Source organism: Heptranchias perlo, chromosome 33 (genome assembly GCF_035084215.1).
Source record: "Heptranchias perlo isolate sHepPer1 chromosome 33, sHepPer1.hap1, whole genome shotgun sequence".
Classification (NCBI taxonomy): Eukaryota; Metazoa; Chordata; class Chondrichthyes; order Hexanchiformes; family Hexanchidae; genus Heptranchias; species Heptranchias perlo.
The window spans coordinates 32,113,881-32,128,886 of NC_090357.1; the positions used below are offsets into that span (position 1 = coordinate 32,113,881).

General features: G+C 50.1%; 1 protein-coding gene across 1 annotated transcript in view; it reads left to right on the plus strand.

Moving 5' to 3' along the window:
- siae (sialic acid acetylesterase) overlaps positions 1-15,006 on the plus strand; it is a 110,472-nt gene that overhangs the window by 13,352 nt on the left and 82,114 nt on the right. Inside the window, exon 2 of the mRNA XM_067971119.1 lies at positions 7,015-7,202. Within this exon, the coding sequence (XP_067827220.1) occupies positions 7,015-7,202 (188 nt within the window). The remainder of the gene's footprint in view (positions 1-7,014; positions 7,203-15,006) is intronic.

The window sequence follows — 15,006 nt, forward strand, 5'->3', positions numbered from 1 at the left end:
ATTATTGAATCTGCTTCCACCACCCTTTCAGACAGTGCATTCCAGATCATTACAGCTTGCTGCGTAAAAACATTTCTCCTCATCTCCTCCTCTGGTTTTTTGCCAATTATCTTAAACCTGTGTCCTCCGGTTACTGACCCTTCTGCCACTGGGAACAGTTTCTCCCTATCCACTCGATCAAAACCCCTCATAATTTTGAACACCTCTATCAAATCTCCTTTTAACCTTCTCTGCTCTAAGGAGAACAATCCCAGCTTCTCCAGTCTGTCCATTTAACTGATGTCCCTCATCCTTGGTACCATTCTGGTAAATCTCCTCTGCACCCTCTCCAAGGCCTTGACATCCTTCCTAAAGTGTGGTGCCTAGAATTGGACACATTACTCTAGCTGGGACCTAACTAGGCCTAATTTATAAAGATTTACTATAAAGATTTACCATATTTATAAAGCCAAGCTAATGTTTTTTTAACAGCCTTCTCAACTTGTCCTGCCACCTTCAAAGATTTGTGTATGTGCACCCCCAGGTCTCTCTGTTCCTGCACCCCCTTTAAAATTATACCATTTAGTTTATATTGCCTCTCCTCATTTTTCCTTCCAAAATGTATCATTTCACACTTCTCTGTGTTAAATTCCATCTGCCATGTGTCTGCCCATTTCACCAGTCTGTATGTCCTTCTGAAGTCTGTTACTATCCTCCACATTGTTTACTACATTTCCGAGCTTTGTGTCATCTGCAAACTTTGAAATTATACCCTCTATACCCAAGTCCAGGTCATTAATATATATCAAAAAGAGCAAAGGTCCTAATACTGACCCCTGGGAACACCACTGTATACTTCCCTCCAGTCTGAAAAACAACTGTTCACCACTACTCTCTGCTTTCTGTCCCTTAGCCAATTTTGTATCCACGCTGCAACTGCCTCCTTAAAATTTCAATTTTGCTAATAAGTCTATTGTGTGGTACTTTATCAAACACCTTTTGAATGTCCATATACACATTACCTTCATCAACCCTCTCCGTTATTTCATTGAAGAATTTAAGCTGCTGCAGTTCAACCTGTTGATTGTACATACTGCATCCACAGTGATGGAGGGGGTGGATATTGAGTCCCGTAGTGTGTGTGGGTGTGGGGGGCGGTGTGGGGGAGTACCGATCAAGCAAACTGCCCTGTCCTGGATGGTGTTTAGCTTGTCGAGTGGTGTGGCTGCACCATCCAAGCGATTGGTGAGTGTTCCATCACACTCTTGACTTGTGCCTTGTAGATGATGGTGAAGCTATGAGAGTTCAGAAGGTGAGCCAATGGTCTCGGGAGTACCCAGTGTCTGCCCCATTCTTGTAGTCGTGGTGTTGCTAAGGCTGGTGCAATTAAGCCTATGGTCACTAGTGACCTTCAAGATATTTATGGTGGGGGAGTTAGCGAAGGTTGGGCAGAGGGCTGGTTGGGCTCTTTCTTCTTGATGGCCATTCCCTGTGGTGTGACTGTTGCCCGCCATTTGTGAGACCAAGTCAGGTCCTGCTGTAGGATGGTAAGGCCTGCTTCATTATGGAAGGAGTTGTGAATGGAAGTGAACATGGAATTATCAGTGAACATTCCATCTGATAACTTTATGATAGAGGAAAGGTCAGTGCTGAAGCAGCTGCGGATGCATGACCTGAGGAACTCCTGCAGTGATGCTCCAGGGCTCTGATGTTTCCCTTCCAATAACCAAGACCATCTTCCGGTGTGTCAGGAATGACTCCAGCTACTGCAGGTTTTTCGCTTTGATTCCCATTGACCTCAGTTTTGTTGGTACCATACTTGGTCAAATGCTGCCTTGATGTTGACAGCAGCTCCCCTCACTACTCCTTCCTATTCCTTCTATCCGCCCTGTCCCACTCTAACCGATCTCCCACCGCCCACTTCTCCCTATCCTCCCCACCCCTCCTCCTGTTAGAATCATAGAAATTTATGGCACAGGAGGCCATTTGGCCCATCGTGTCTGTGCTGGCCGATAAAGAGTTACCCAGCCTAATCCCACTTTCTAGCTCTTGGTCCGTAGCCTTGTAGGTTATGGCATTCCAAGTGCATATCTAAGTACTTTTTAAATGCGATGAGGGTTTCTGCCTCTACCACCCTTTCAGGCAGTGAGTTCCAGACTCCCACCACCCTCTGTGTGAAAAAATTTCTCCTCAGCTCCCCTCTAATCCTTCAACCAATTACTTTAAATCGATGCCCCCTGGTTATTGACCTCCTTGTTAAGGGAAGTAAGTCCTTCCTATCCACTCTATCCAGGCCCCTCATAATTTTATACACTTCAATTAAATCTCCCCTCAGCCTGCTTTGTTCCAATGAAAACAACCCCAGCCGATCCAAACTTTCCTCATAGCTAAAATTCTCCAGTACTGGCAACATCCTCGTAAATCTCCTCAACACCCTCTCTAGTGAAATCACATCTTTCCTGTAATGTGGGACCAGTACTCAAGCTGTGGCCTAACCAGTGCTAGCATAACATCCCTGCTCTTGTATTCTGTGCCTCGGCTAATAAAGGAAAGTATCCCGTATGCCTTCTTAACCACCTTATCTACCTGTCCTGCTACCTTCAGGGATCTGTGGACATGCACTGCAAGGTCCCTCTGTTCTTCAATACTTCTCAGTATCCTCCCATTTATTGTGTATTCCCTTGCCTTGTTTGCCCTCCCCAAATGCATTACCTCACACTTCTCCGGATTGAATTCCATTTGCCACTTTTCTGCCCACCTGACCAGTCCATTGATATCTTCCTGCAGACTACAGCTTCCCTCCTCACTATCAACCACACAGCCAATTTTTGTATCATCTGCAAACTGTGTTCTGCTGTATCTGGGTTCATTGTACTGGTGTCATTTGTTGCAACCTTAAATCTACTTCTCGTTCCCTCCCCCACCTCTTACTCGCATGTAACCTTCCACTGTTGTCTATCTTTCCCCTCTTCTCTTTCCTCCCACCCTGCCAGTAACCCTACTCAACCTCCTGCTGTTCCCCTCTCCACTACTGCGCTCTGCCTTGACCTTCTGACGTCCCTTGGCTCTGGTACAATTATCTTCCACAAGTTGGTCCTGCTGAGTTTTGAGTCCCTGTGTGCAGTGCTACATGAGATCAACTAGTGCATGTTAAATAAAGGCCCCCCCAATTGTGGTTTTCACACAATAATGGGCAGTCATAAAACTTGAACCCCAAAGCAACAGCGATGTTTTAACCCTTGATATTTTTGATGTTATCGGCTACCCTATTAATGGACCTCACACTCCCTATGGACCCTTCACTGCACAATATCGAGGTAATCAATAGCGAGACCCAAACATTATAAGAGAACCCATGCTCTGCATCAGCTACTGGAATGTATCACTGTTAGCGAATCAATGCCTCACTCCCACCGCCCACCCCCCCCCCTCCTGTTCACACAGCCTCACCCCCCCATCCTGTTGGAATTGTCCCTTTGACTGTTGAACCTGACCCTGAGCAACAAAAAATTCAACCTATATCTTGCTATGCCAAAAATTTAAAATTCCCAAAATCTGTAATTTTTCACTCTTAGTGTTACATTTATCCATATAATTGTCTTTTGTGCCTTTAAAATCTTAATTGAAGTTTTCACTTGAAGGTTTCAGTCGGCCTCGAAAGCTCAGGGTTACATGGGAACTGTTGAATGGAGTTACTAACCGCACCATACGGACCGAGCCCCCGCACCGTCCGGACCGAGCCCCCGCACCGTACAGACCGAGCCCCCGCACCGCACGGACCGAGCCCCCGCACCGTCCGGACCGAGCCCCCGCACCGTCCGGACCGAGCCCCCGCACCGTCCGGACCGAGCCCCCGCACCGTCCGGACCGAGCCCCCGCACCGTCCGGACCGAGCCCCCGCACGGACCGAGCCCCCGCACCGTCCGGACCGAGCCCCCGCACCGTCCGGACCGAGCCCCCCGCACCGTCCGGACCGAGCCCCCGCACGGACCGAGCCCCCGCACCGTCCGGACCGAGCCCCCGCACGGACCGAGCCCCCGCACCGGACGGACCGAGCCCCCGCACCGCCCGGACCGAGCCCCCGCACCGTCCTGACCGAGCCCCCGCACCGTCCGGACCGAGCCCCCGCACCGTCCGGACCGAGCCCCCGCACCGCACGGACCGAGCCCCCGCACCGTCCGGACCGAGCCCCCGCACCGTCCGGACCGAGCCCCCGCACCGTCCGGACCGAGACCCCGCACCGTCCGGACCGAGCCCCCGCACCGTACGGACCGAGCCCCCCGCACCGCACGGACCGAGCCCCCGCACGGACCGAGCCCCCGCACCGCACGGACCGAGCCCCCGCACCGCACGGACCGAGCCCCCGCACCGGACGGACCGAGCCCCCGCACCGCACGGACCGAGCCCCCGCACCGCACGGACCGAGCCCCCGCACCGCACAGACCGAGCCCCCGCACCGCACGGACCGAGCCCCCGCACCGCACGGACCGAGCCCCCGCACCGCACGGACCGAGCCCCCGCACCGCACGGACCGAGCCCCCGCACCGCACGGACCGAGCCCCCTCACCGCCCGGACCGAGCCCCCGCACCGCACGGACCGAGCCCCCGCACCGCACGGACCGAGCCCCCGCACCGGACGGACCGAGCCCCCCGCACCGCACGGACCGAGCCCCCTCACCGCCCGGACCGAGCCCCCGCACCGCACGGACCGAGCCCCCCGCACCGCACGGACCGAGCCCCCGCACCGCACGGACCGAGCCCCCGCACCGGACGGACCGAGCCCCCGCACCGCACGGACCGAGCCCCCGCACCGCACGGACCGAGCCCCCGCACCGCCCGGACCGAGCCCCCCGCACCGCACGGACCGAGCCCCCGCACCGCACGGACCGAGCCCCCGCACCGCACGGACCGAGCCCCCGCACCGCACGGACCGAGCCCCCGCACCGCACGGACCGAGCCCCCGCACCGCACGGACCGAGCCCCCTCACCGCCCGGACCGAGCCCCCCGCACCGCCCGGACCGAGCCCCCGCACCGCCCGGACCGAGCCCCCCGCGGAAGCTGCGTATTTTTCTGAGAGGATTTCTTTCTTTTTATTTAAAAATAGCTTGAAAATCACTTGATCAGAGAAAACTAGAGGAAGACATATTCTGAAATATGTAGTGTTTTCAATTGATTGCATCTGAAAGTTCACTTGTGTTTTCTTCTCCTTTTTCAGAATAAAAAAAGCAGCAGAATTGAATATTGAGGCTAATTGCAGATACATTTGGAGCATTGGGTGAACAGGCAGTGGTTGGACTGAGAAAGGGCCTTGAACAGGGACTATGTTCACGTTCTACAGCTGGTAGACCTCCAGCCGGGTATCTATTGGGAATACCTGTGTCATGCGCTACGCCAGACGGACTGGAGGACTAGGCAGGAGAGCTCATGGCTGGAAGAATGGGGTAGGAAAAATTGTTTCAAGTCCGTGGGGCATTGGGACCACGAGTCCCCATGCCTTCCTGCCTCTCACCCTCTCTCTCCCGCTGCATCGCCCCCACTCACTAACACCCCACAATTGTCACTAGAAAACACAATCCCCAATCTCCAGCCTTCACCATTGGATCGGGACCTTCCCCCACCTCACAGCCACTATCACAATTAAAGAGAAGGAAAAGAGAGAATCAGAAGAGGAGAGAGAGATAGAAACTGCAATAAAGAGAGAGAGTGAGAGACAGACAGACAGACGCTGTAATACTGTATTCCCGGGTCGATGGGGAGTGTCCGTGGTATTCCCGGGTCGATGGGGAGTGTCCGTGGTATTCCCGGGTCGACGGGGAATGTCCGTGGTATTCCCGGGTCGACGGGGAGTGTCCGTGGTATTCCTGGGTCGATGGGGAGTGTCCGTGGTATTCCCGGGTCGATGGGGAGTGTCCGTGGTATTCCCGGGTCGATGGGGAGTGTCCGTGGTATTCCCGGGTCGATGGGGAGTGTCCGTGGTATTCCCGGGTCGATGGGGAGTGTCCGTGGTATTCCCGGGTCGATGGGGAGTGTCCGTGGTATTCCCGGGTCGATGGGGAGTGTCCGTGGTATTCCCGGGTCGACGGGGAGTGTCCGTGGTATTCCCGGGTCGACGGGGAGTGTCCGTGGTATTCCCGGGTCGACGGGGAGTGTCCGTGGTATTCCCGGGTCGATCGGGAGTGTCCGTGGTATTCCCGGGTCGATCGGGAGTGTCCGTGGTATTCCCGGGTCGACGGGGAGTGTCCGTGGTATTCCCGGGTCGACGGGGAGTGTCCGTGGTATTCCCGGGTCGACGGGGAGTGTCCGTGGTATTCCCGGGTCGATGGGGAGTGTCCGTGGTATTCCCGGGTCGACGGGGAGTGTCCGTGGTATTCCCGGGTCGACGGGGAGTGTCCGTGGTATTCCCGGGTCGACGGGGAGTGTCCGTGGTATTCCCGGGTCGACGGGGAGTGTCCGTGGTATTCCCGGGTCGACGGGGAGTGTCCGTGGTATTCCCGGGTCGACGGGGAGTGTCCGTGGTATTCCCGGGTCGACGGGGAGTGTCCGTGGTATTCCCGGGTCGACGGGGAGTGTCCGTGGTATTCCCGGGTCGACGGGGAGTGTCCGTGGTATTCCCGGGTCGACGGGGAGTGTCCGTGGTATTCCCGGGTCGACGGGGAGTGTCCGTGGTATTCCCGGGTCGACGGGGAGTGTCCGTGGTATTCCCGGGTCGACGGGGAGTGTCCGTGGTATTCCCGGGTCGACGGGGAGTGTCCGTGGTATTCCCGGGTCGATGGTGGTTTGTACTCAGTTTGTGATGAATGGTGTTGCTCACCGTGCCACATTTGTGGGCTGGCCATCTGGTGAGGGCTCAGACCTGAGCTTTGAGTTGTCCAGTCACTAACTTATCCTCCCTGAGGTCTCCACCTACCAGGATTTCTCAGTGATTTGGTTGGGAGGATATTAAATATGGTAGGAGGTTCTGGCTGTATCGATACCCTTGCTCCCACCCCCAATTGTCACTGGCCCCTCAGTTGTATTTCTGTTTTGTTTTTCAGGTATATCTTTTGGTATCACTGGTGTCTGGAAAGTTTCCTTTGATCCCATTGGTCCAGGTGGTCCCTTTTCGGTCATTGCGGAGCAGAAGTATTCCAGAGTTGTGGACAGCATTGTTTTAAGGGATGTGTATTTTGGAGACATTTGGCTGTGTGGTGGACAAAGCAATATGGAGATGACGGTGTTGCAGGTAATGTTATTTTAGGTGTGTCGGAGGGTTGTATGGAGAACAGCTCTATGGCCAGAATCTTCTGTGTTTCTTTAAGGAAAAAAAGACAGAAATGCACCATAAAGATGAGGATTTTGGGAGGAGTGGACAGCCAGTCAGGAGCAGAGTGTTTCCACTGTCCATAGAGGCAGCACAGTGTAGCATGAAATATTGTGCAGTCCTTCCTGTTGACTGAGGGCCCCATAGTATTTCTTATTTTTGAGCATGTATTACAGGGCTATTCCCCTCTGGCCAGCCAACTGACCAATGGCTATTAGAACAGGGCGTGTGTCTCTCTGCCAGTTGTGATTAGGAAGCCTAGTTTGTGGCTGCCATTGTCCCACTCCAGTTGGAAGTCCTTGCTCCCTCCTGAGTATCTGTTTCTGTTTCAGCATTGTCATCACCATCATTGACTACCTGTGTCCAGTCAGGTCCAACTCTGATGTAGGAAAAGCAGGACCCAATTCATCATTGAATACCAGTGAGGGTGATGACACCTCGAAGGAGCGCAGTCCTGAGCATGGCACCATGGGGCAAAGGACTGCACAGCGGGGCACAGTGAAGTGTAGAAATGCAGTAGTCTTAGGGGATTCGAGAGTCAAGGAGACAGACAGGCGTTTGTGACTGCCGACGTGAGTCCTGCATGGTGTGTTGCCTCCCTGGTGCCAGGGTAAAGAGAGGGTGTAGAACATTCTGCAGGGAACAGCCAGAAGTCGTGGTCCATGTGGGTACCAACGACATAGGAAAGAAAAGGGATGAGGTGCTGGGGTCAGAGTTTCAGGAGCTGGGGAGGAAGTTAAAAAGCAGGACCTCAAAGGTAGTAATCTCTGGATTACTCCCAGTGCCTCGCGCAATAGGAAGATAAGACAGGTTAATGCATGGCTACAGACATGGTGCAAGAGGGAGGGCTTCAGATTCTTGGGGCAATGGGACCAGTTCTGGGGCAGGAGGGACCTATTACACCTCAACAGAGGTGGGACCAAAGTCCTCACGGGGAGGTTCACTTGTGCTGTGGGGCAGGGTTTAATCTAATTTGGCAGGGGGATGGGCACCAGGATGTAGCATTAGAAAGGAGAGACAAGGTGTACAAAGGATTAGGACAGACAGATAGCATTAGGGTAAGAAATAGTACAGTATTAGGTGGGATCAGACTAAGAGAGAGTACAAGGAGGTCTAAGATAGGTTTGCAGTGCATGTGTGTAAACGCACAAAGTGCGGTAAACAAGGTTGGGGAGCTGCAGGCGCAAATAGCCACATGGGAATATGATGTTGTGGTGATAACGGGGACCTGGCTCAGAATAGGGCAGGATTGGGTACTAAATATTCCTGGATACAAGGTATTCAAGAAAGATAGGGAAGGAAAAAAAGGAGGGGTGTGGCAGTATTGATTAAGGAGAATATTGCAGTGCTGGAGAGAGAGGATGTCCTGGAGGGGTCAAGGACAGAATCTATTTGGTTTGAGTTAAACAATTGAGATACCATTACACTACTGGGTGTATTCTATAGGTAAATTAGTAGGAAGGATATAGAAGAGCAAATTTGCAGGACTTCAACTATCCTAATATAGACTGGGATAGTAATAGTATAAAGGGCAAAGAGGGGGAGGAATTTCTCAAATGTGTTCAGGAGAACTTTCTCAATCAGTATGTTTCCGGCCCAATGAGGAAGGAGGCATTGCTGGATCTAGTTCTGGGAAATGAGGTGGGTCAAGTGGAGCAAGTGTCAGTGGGGGAACAATTAGGGAACAGTGATCATAGTATCATAATGTGGAGATGCCGGTGATGGACTGGGGTTGACAATTGTAAACAATTTTACAACACCAAGTTATAGTCCAGCAATTTTATTTTAAATTCACAAGCTTTCGGAGGCTTCCTCCTTCGTCAGGTAAATGTTCAGGAGCTCCTTGAAGCCTACGCATTTATACATATAGAACAATACATGGTGTTTACAGACTGCCCCTGCAACTGCCCGTTGCCAAGGCAATCACCGTGTTCAGACAGAGAGGTGTCACCTGCAGAACCCCCGAATACACATTCAACAAAAAAACAAACAGGAAAAAAAAACAGAGAGAGGCAGAGACATCCGGAAGGCAGAGAAAGCCAGCAAATGACCCATTATATTAAAAACAGATAACATTTGTTCGCTGGTGGGGTAACGTGTAGCGTGACATGAACCCAAGATCCCAGTTGAGGCCGTCCTCATGGGTGCGGAACTTGGCTATCAATTTCTGCTCGACGATTTTGCGTTGTCGCGTGTCTCGAAGGCCGCCTTGGAGTATACTTACCCGAAGGTCGGTGGCTGAATGTCCTTGACTGCTGAAGTGTTCCCCGACTGGGAGGGAACCCTCCTGTCTGGCGATTGTTGCGCGGTGTCCGTTCATCCATTGTCGCAGCGTCTGCATGGTCTCGCCAATGTACCATGCTTTGGGGCATCCTTTCCTGCAACGTATGAGGTAGACAACGTTGGCCGAGTCACAGGAGTATGAACCATGCACCTGGTGGGTGGTGTCCTCTCGTGTGATGGTGGTATCTGTGTCGATGATCTGGCATGTCTTGCAGAGGTTACCGTGGCAGGGTTGTGTGGTGTCGTGGACGCTGTTCTCCTGAAAGCTGGGTAATTTGCTGCGAACGATGGTTTGTTTGAGGTTGGGTGGCTGTTTAAAGGCGAGTAGTGGAGGTCACTAAAGAGACTACACGATAACATCAACAAGTTCCATCCCACCATCAAGCTCACCATGGACTACTCCTCAGAATCAGTTTCTTTCTTGGACACACGAATCTCCATCAAAGACGGGCACCTCAGCACCTCACTCTACCGCGAGCCCACGGACAACCTCACGATGCTCCATTTTTCCAGCTTCCACCCTAACCACGTCAAAGAGGCCATCCCCTATGGACAGGCCCTGCGAATACACAGGGTCTGCTCAGACGAGGAGGAACGCGATGGACACCTACAGACGCTGAAAGACGCCCTCGTAAGAACAGGATATGACGCTCGACTCATCGATCGACAGTTCCGACGGGCCACAGCAAAAAATCGCATAGACCTCCTCAGGAGACTAACACGGGACGCAACCAACAGAGTACCCTTCGTCGTCCAGTACTTCCCCGGAGCGGAGAAACTACGCCATGTTCTCCGCAGTCTTCAACATGTCATCAATGAGGACAAACACCTCACTATGGCCATCCCCACACCTCCACTACTCGCCTTTAAACAGCCACCCAACCTCAAACAGACCATCGTTCGCAGCAAATTACCTAGCTTTCAAGAGAACAGCGTCCACGACACCACACAACCCTGCCACGGTAACCTCTGCAAGACATGCCAGATCATCGACACAGATACCACCATCACACGAGAGGACACCACCCACCAGGTGCATGGTTCATACTCCTGTGACTCGGCCAACGTTGTCTACCTCATACGTTGCAGGAAAGGATGCCCCAGAGCATGGTACATTGGCGAGACCATGCAGACGCTGCGACAACGGATGAACGGACACCGCGCAACAATCGCCAAACAGGAGGGTTCCCTCCCAGTCGGGGAACACTTCAGCAGTCATGGACATTCATCCACCGACCTTCGGGTAAGCGTACTCCAAGGCGGCCTTCGAGACACACGACAACGCAAAATCGTCGAGCAGAAATTGATAGCCAAGTTCCGCACCCATGAGGACGGCCTCAACCGGGATCTTGGGTTCATGTCACGCTACACGTTACCCCACCAGCGAACAAATGTTATCTGTTTTTAATATAATGGGTCATTTGCTGGCTTTCTCTGCCTTCCGGATGTCTCTGCCTCTCTCTGTTTTTTTTTTCCTGTTTGTTTTTTTGTTGAATGTGTATTCGGGGGTTCTGCAGGTGACACCTCTCTGTCTGAACACGGTGATTGCCTTGGCAACGGGCAGTTGCAGGGGCAGTCTGTAAACACCATGTATTGTTCTATATGTATAAATGCGTAGGCTTCAAGGAGCTCCTGAACATTTACCTGACGAAGGAGGAAGCCTCCGAAAGCTTGTGAATTTAAAATAAAATTGCTGGACTATAACTTGGTGTTGTAAAATTGTTTACAATAGTATCATAAGGTTTAGATTAGTTATGGAAAAGGACAAGGAGCAAACTAGAATAAAAATAATTGGAGGAGGGCCAATTTCAGTGAGTTGCGAACAGATCTGGCCTGGGTAAATTGGAATCGAAGATTGGCAGGCAGAACTGTAATCCAACGGGCGGCCTTTAAAAAGGAGATGGTTCGGGTACAGTCTAGGTACATTCCTACAAGGGGGGAAAGGGTAGGGCAACTAAAGCCAGAGCTCCCTGGATGACGAAAGAGATGAAGCAGAAAAAGGGGGCGTATGACATGTCAGGTTGATAATACAAGTGAGAACCAGGGTGAATATAGAAAGTAGAGAGGGGAAGTGAAAAAGAAAATGAGGGGCAAAGAGAGTAGGAGAATAGACTGGCAGCTAACAAAAGGGAATCCAAAGGTCTTCTATAGGCATATAAATAGTAAACGGGTATTAAGAGGAGTTATAAATGGATAGCCATGTGGTGAAGAATAGAATACTGGAGCCTGGTCTTTAGTTGTTTCCAAGCCTTTATTCACAGAGATTCCCCTTTACACACATACCACACCCTCGATAAGCTTTCCTATAAAAATATGATGATGAAGGAACGGCGATATATTTCCAAGTCGGGATGGTGTGTGACTTGGAGGGCAACGTGCAGGTGGTGTTGTTCCCATGTACTCTTCCATTGAATGACGTCTGTTTGCCGAAATCTATCAAATGGTGACCAGGCCTCGTAGGCACTTAACAGATCATTTTTCTTGTAGATTTGATCCAGAAATTCTATTAGAAAGGTAAAACCTTCATCATTATTCAAAAGATCTGCATCCATCTCAGAAAATACCATACTTCTGGTTTTACTTCGTTCAGGAAGCAATACTGCCAAGGTTATGCCTTGTTATCTCTTTTGCAGAGTAGTAACCCATGTCCACATATCAACCTCATTCTTCCCCTGGTCATACGGGTCAAACTCCGAGAACATCGGGGGGGAATCATACCTTGCTGATTTAAACCTGCTTTCCACAATGGCCACAATGTACAAAAAAAAATCTTAGTTTCCAACCTCCAACTTTAGGCAACCATTATTTGCTACTGTGTTATAAATGGATAGCCACGTACTGAAGGACAGAATACTAGAGCCTGGTCTTTAGTTGTTTCTAAGCCTTTATTGATTGAGATTCTCCTTCCACACACACCACACCCTAGATCAGCTCTCCTATAAAAAGGATACAAGAGAGTCCCTAATTGATACCGACCACCTGAATACAATTAACACTTATTGATATAAATCATACAATTAACAAGAGGAGGGGTTAGGGATCAAAAAAGAGATCTATGCATGGAGGTAGAGGGCATGGCCGAGGCACTAAAAGAGTACTTTGCATCTGTCTTTACCAAGGAAGACAATGCTACCAGAGTCACAGTAAAAGAGGAGGTAGTTGAGATACTGGATAGGCTAAAAATTTATAAAGAGGAGGTACTAGAAAGGCTGGCAATACTTAAAGTAGATAAGTCACCCAGTCTGGATGGGATGCATCCGAGGCTGCTGAGGGGAGTAAGGGTGGAAATTGTAGAGGTGCTGGCCATAATTTTCTAATCCTTCTCAGAAACGGGGGGTGGTGCCAGAAGACTGAGAATTGCAAATGTTACACCCTTGTTCAACAAAGGGTGTAAGGATAAACCCAGCAACTACAGGCTTTAACCTTGCTGGTGGGGAAGCTTTTGTAAACAATAATCCGGGACAAAATTAAGTCACTTGAACAAGTGTGGATTAATAAAGGAAAGCCAGCACGGATTTGTTAAAGGCAAATTGTGTTTAACTAACTTGATTGAGTTTTTTGATGAGGTAACGGAGAGGGTTGATGTTGTGGATGTCCAAAAGGCGTTTGATAAAGTACCACATAATCGGCTTGTCAGCAAAATTGAAGTCCATGGAATAAAAGGGGCAGTGACAGCATGGATACGAAATTGGCTAAGTGACAGGAAGCAAAGAGTAGCAGTGAACGGTTGTTTTTTGGACCGGAGGGAGGTGTACAGTGGTGTTCCCCAGGGATCGGTGCTGGGACCACTGCATTTCTTCATATATATTAATGATTTGCATTTGGGTGTACAGGGCAGAATTTCAAAATTTGCAGATGACACAAAACTTGGAAGGGTAGTGAACAGTGAGGAGGATAGTGATAGACTTCAAAAGGATATAGACAGGCTGGTGGCATGGGCAGACACGTGGCAGATTAAATTTAACGCTGAGAAGTGTGAAGTAATACATTTTGGTAGGAAGAAAAAGGAAAGGCAATATAAATTAAATGGTACAATTCTAAATGGGGTGCAAGAACAGAGAGATCTGGGGGTATATGTGTACAAATCTTTGATGGTAGCAGGACAGGTTGAGAAAGCAGTTTAAAAAAGCATATGGGATCCTGGGCTTTATAAATAGAGGCATAGAGTACAAAAGCAAGGAATATATTGAACCTTTATAAAACACTGGTTTGGCCACAACTGGAGTATTGTGTCCAGTTCTGGGCACCGCACTTTAGGAAGGATGTGAAGGCCTTAGAGAGGGTGCAGAAAAGATTTACTGGAATGGTTCCAGGGATGAGGAACTTCAGTTACATGGATAGACTGGAGAAGCTGGGGTTGTTCTCCTTAGAGCAGAGAAGGTTAAGAGGAGATTTGATAGAAGTGTTCAAAATCATGAAGGGTTTAGATAAAATAAATAAAGAGAAACTGTTCCCATTGGTGGAAGCGTCGAGAACCAGAGGACACAGATTTAAGGTGATTGGCAAAAGAACCAAATGTGACATGAGGAAAAACTTTTTTTATGTAACGAGTAATTATGATCTGGAATGCGCTGCCTGAAAGGGCGGTGGAAGCAGATTCAATTCTGGTTTTCAAAAAGGAATTGGATAAATACTTGAAAGGAAAAAATTTGCAGGGCTACGGGGAAAGAGCGGGGGGAAAGGTCTAAATGGATTGATCTTACAAAGAGCTGCCACGGGCTCGATTGGCCAAATGGCCTCTTTCTGTGCCATAACCATTCCATGATTCCCCCGCGGCTCAACTCCCCCCCCCCCCCCCCCCCCCCGCATGCGCTCAACCAAATTAACTGGGCAGAATTGTTAATGGATAAAATTACAGATGAACAGTGGGAGGTGTTCAAATAAGTATTTGGTACAATTCATGATCTGTACATACCCCTAAAAGGCAAAAGCTCTACTTGTGTAATTAAACAATCTTGATTAACAAGGGGAGTAAGAGATAGTATAAAACCAAAAATGCTTATACGAATGCAAAGAACAGTAGAGATCCCGGAGACTGGGAGAGATATAAAGAACAGCAAAGGGACACAAAGAAAGTAGTAAGAGTTACAAAAAGGGAATGAGAGAAAAAACTTGCGAGGGATATCAAGGACAACACTAAAGGTTTTTACCAGTATATTATGAGAAAGAGGGTGGCTGAGAGTAATGTGGGCCCATTAAAGACAGGTGATATTGTAATTGAAAATCAGGAAATGGCAGGCTTAGTAAATACTTATTTTGTATTGGTCTTCACAGTAGAGGATGAGGATAAAATACCAGAGACATGAGGAAAAATAAATCCAGGGGAGGAACTTATTAGATTTAATATAGAATCATAGAAAGGTTACAGCATAGAAAGAGGCCATTCGGACCATCGAGCCTGCGCCAGCTCTATGCAAGAGCATTCCAGCTACTTCCATTCCCC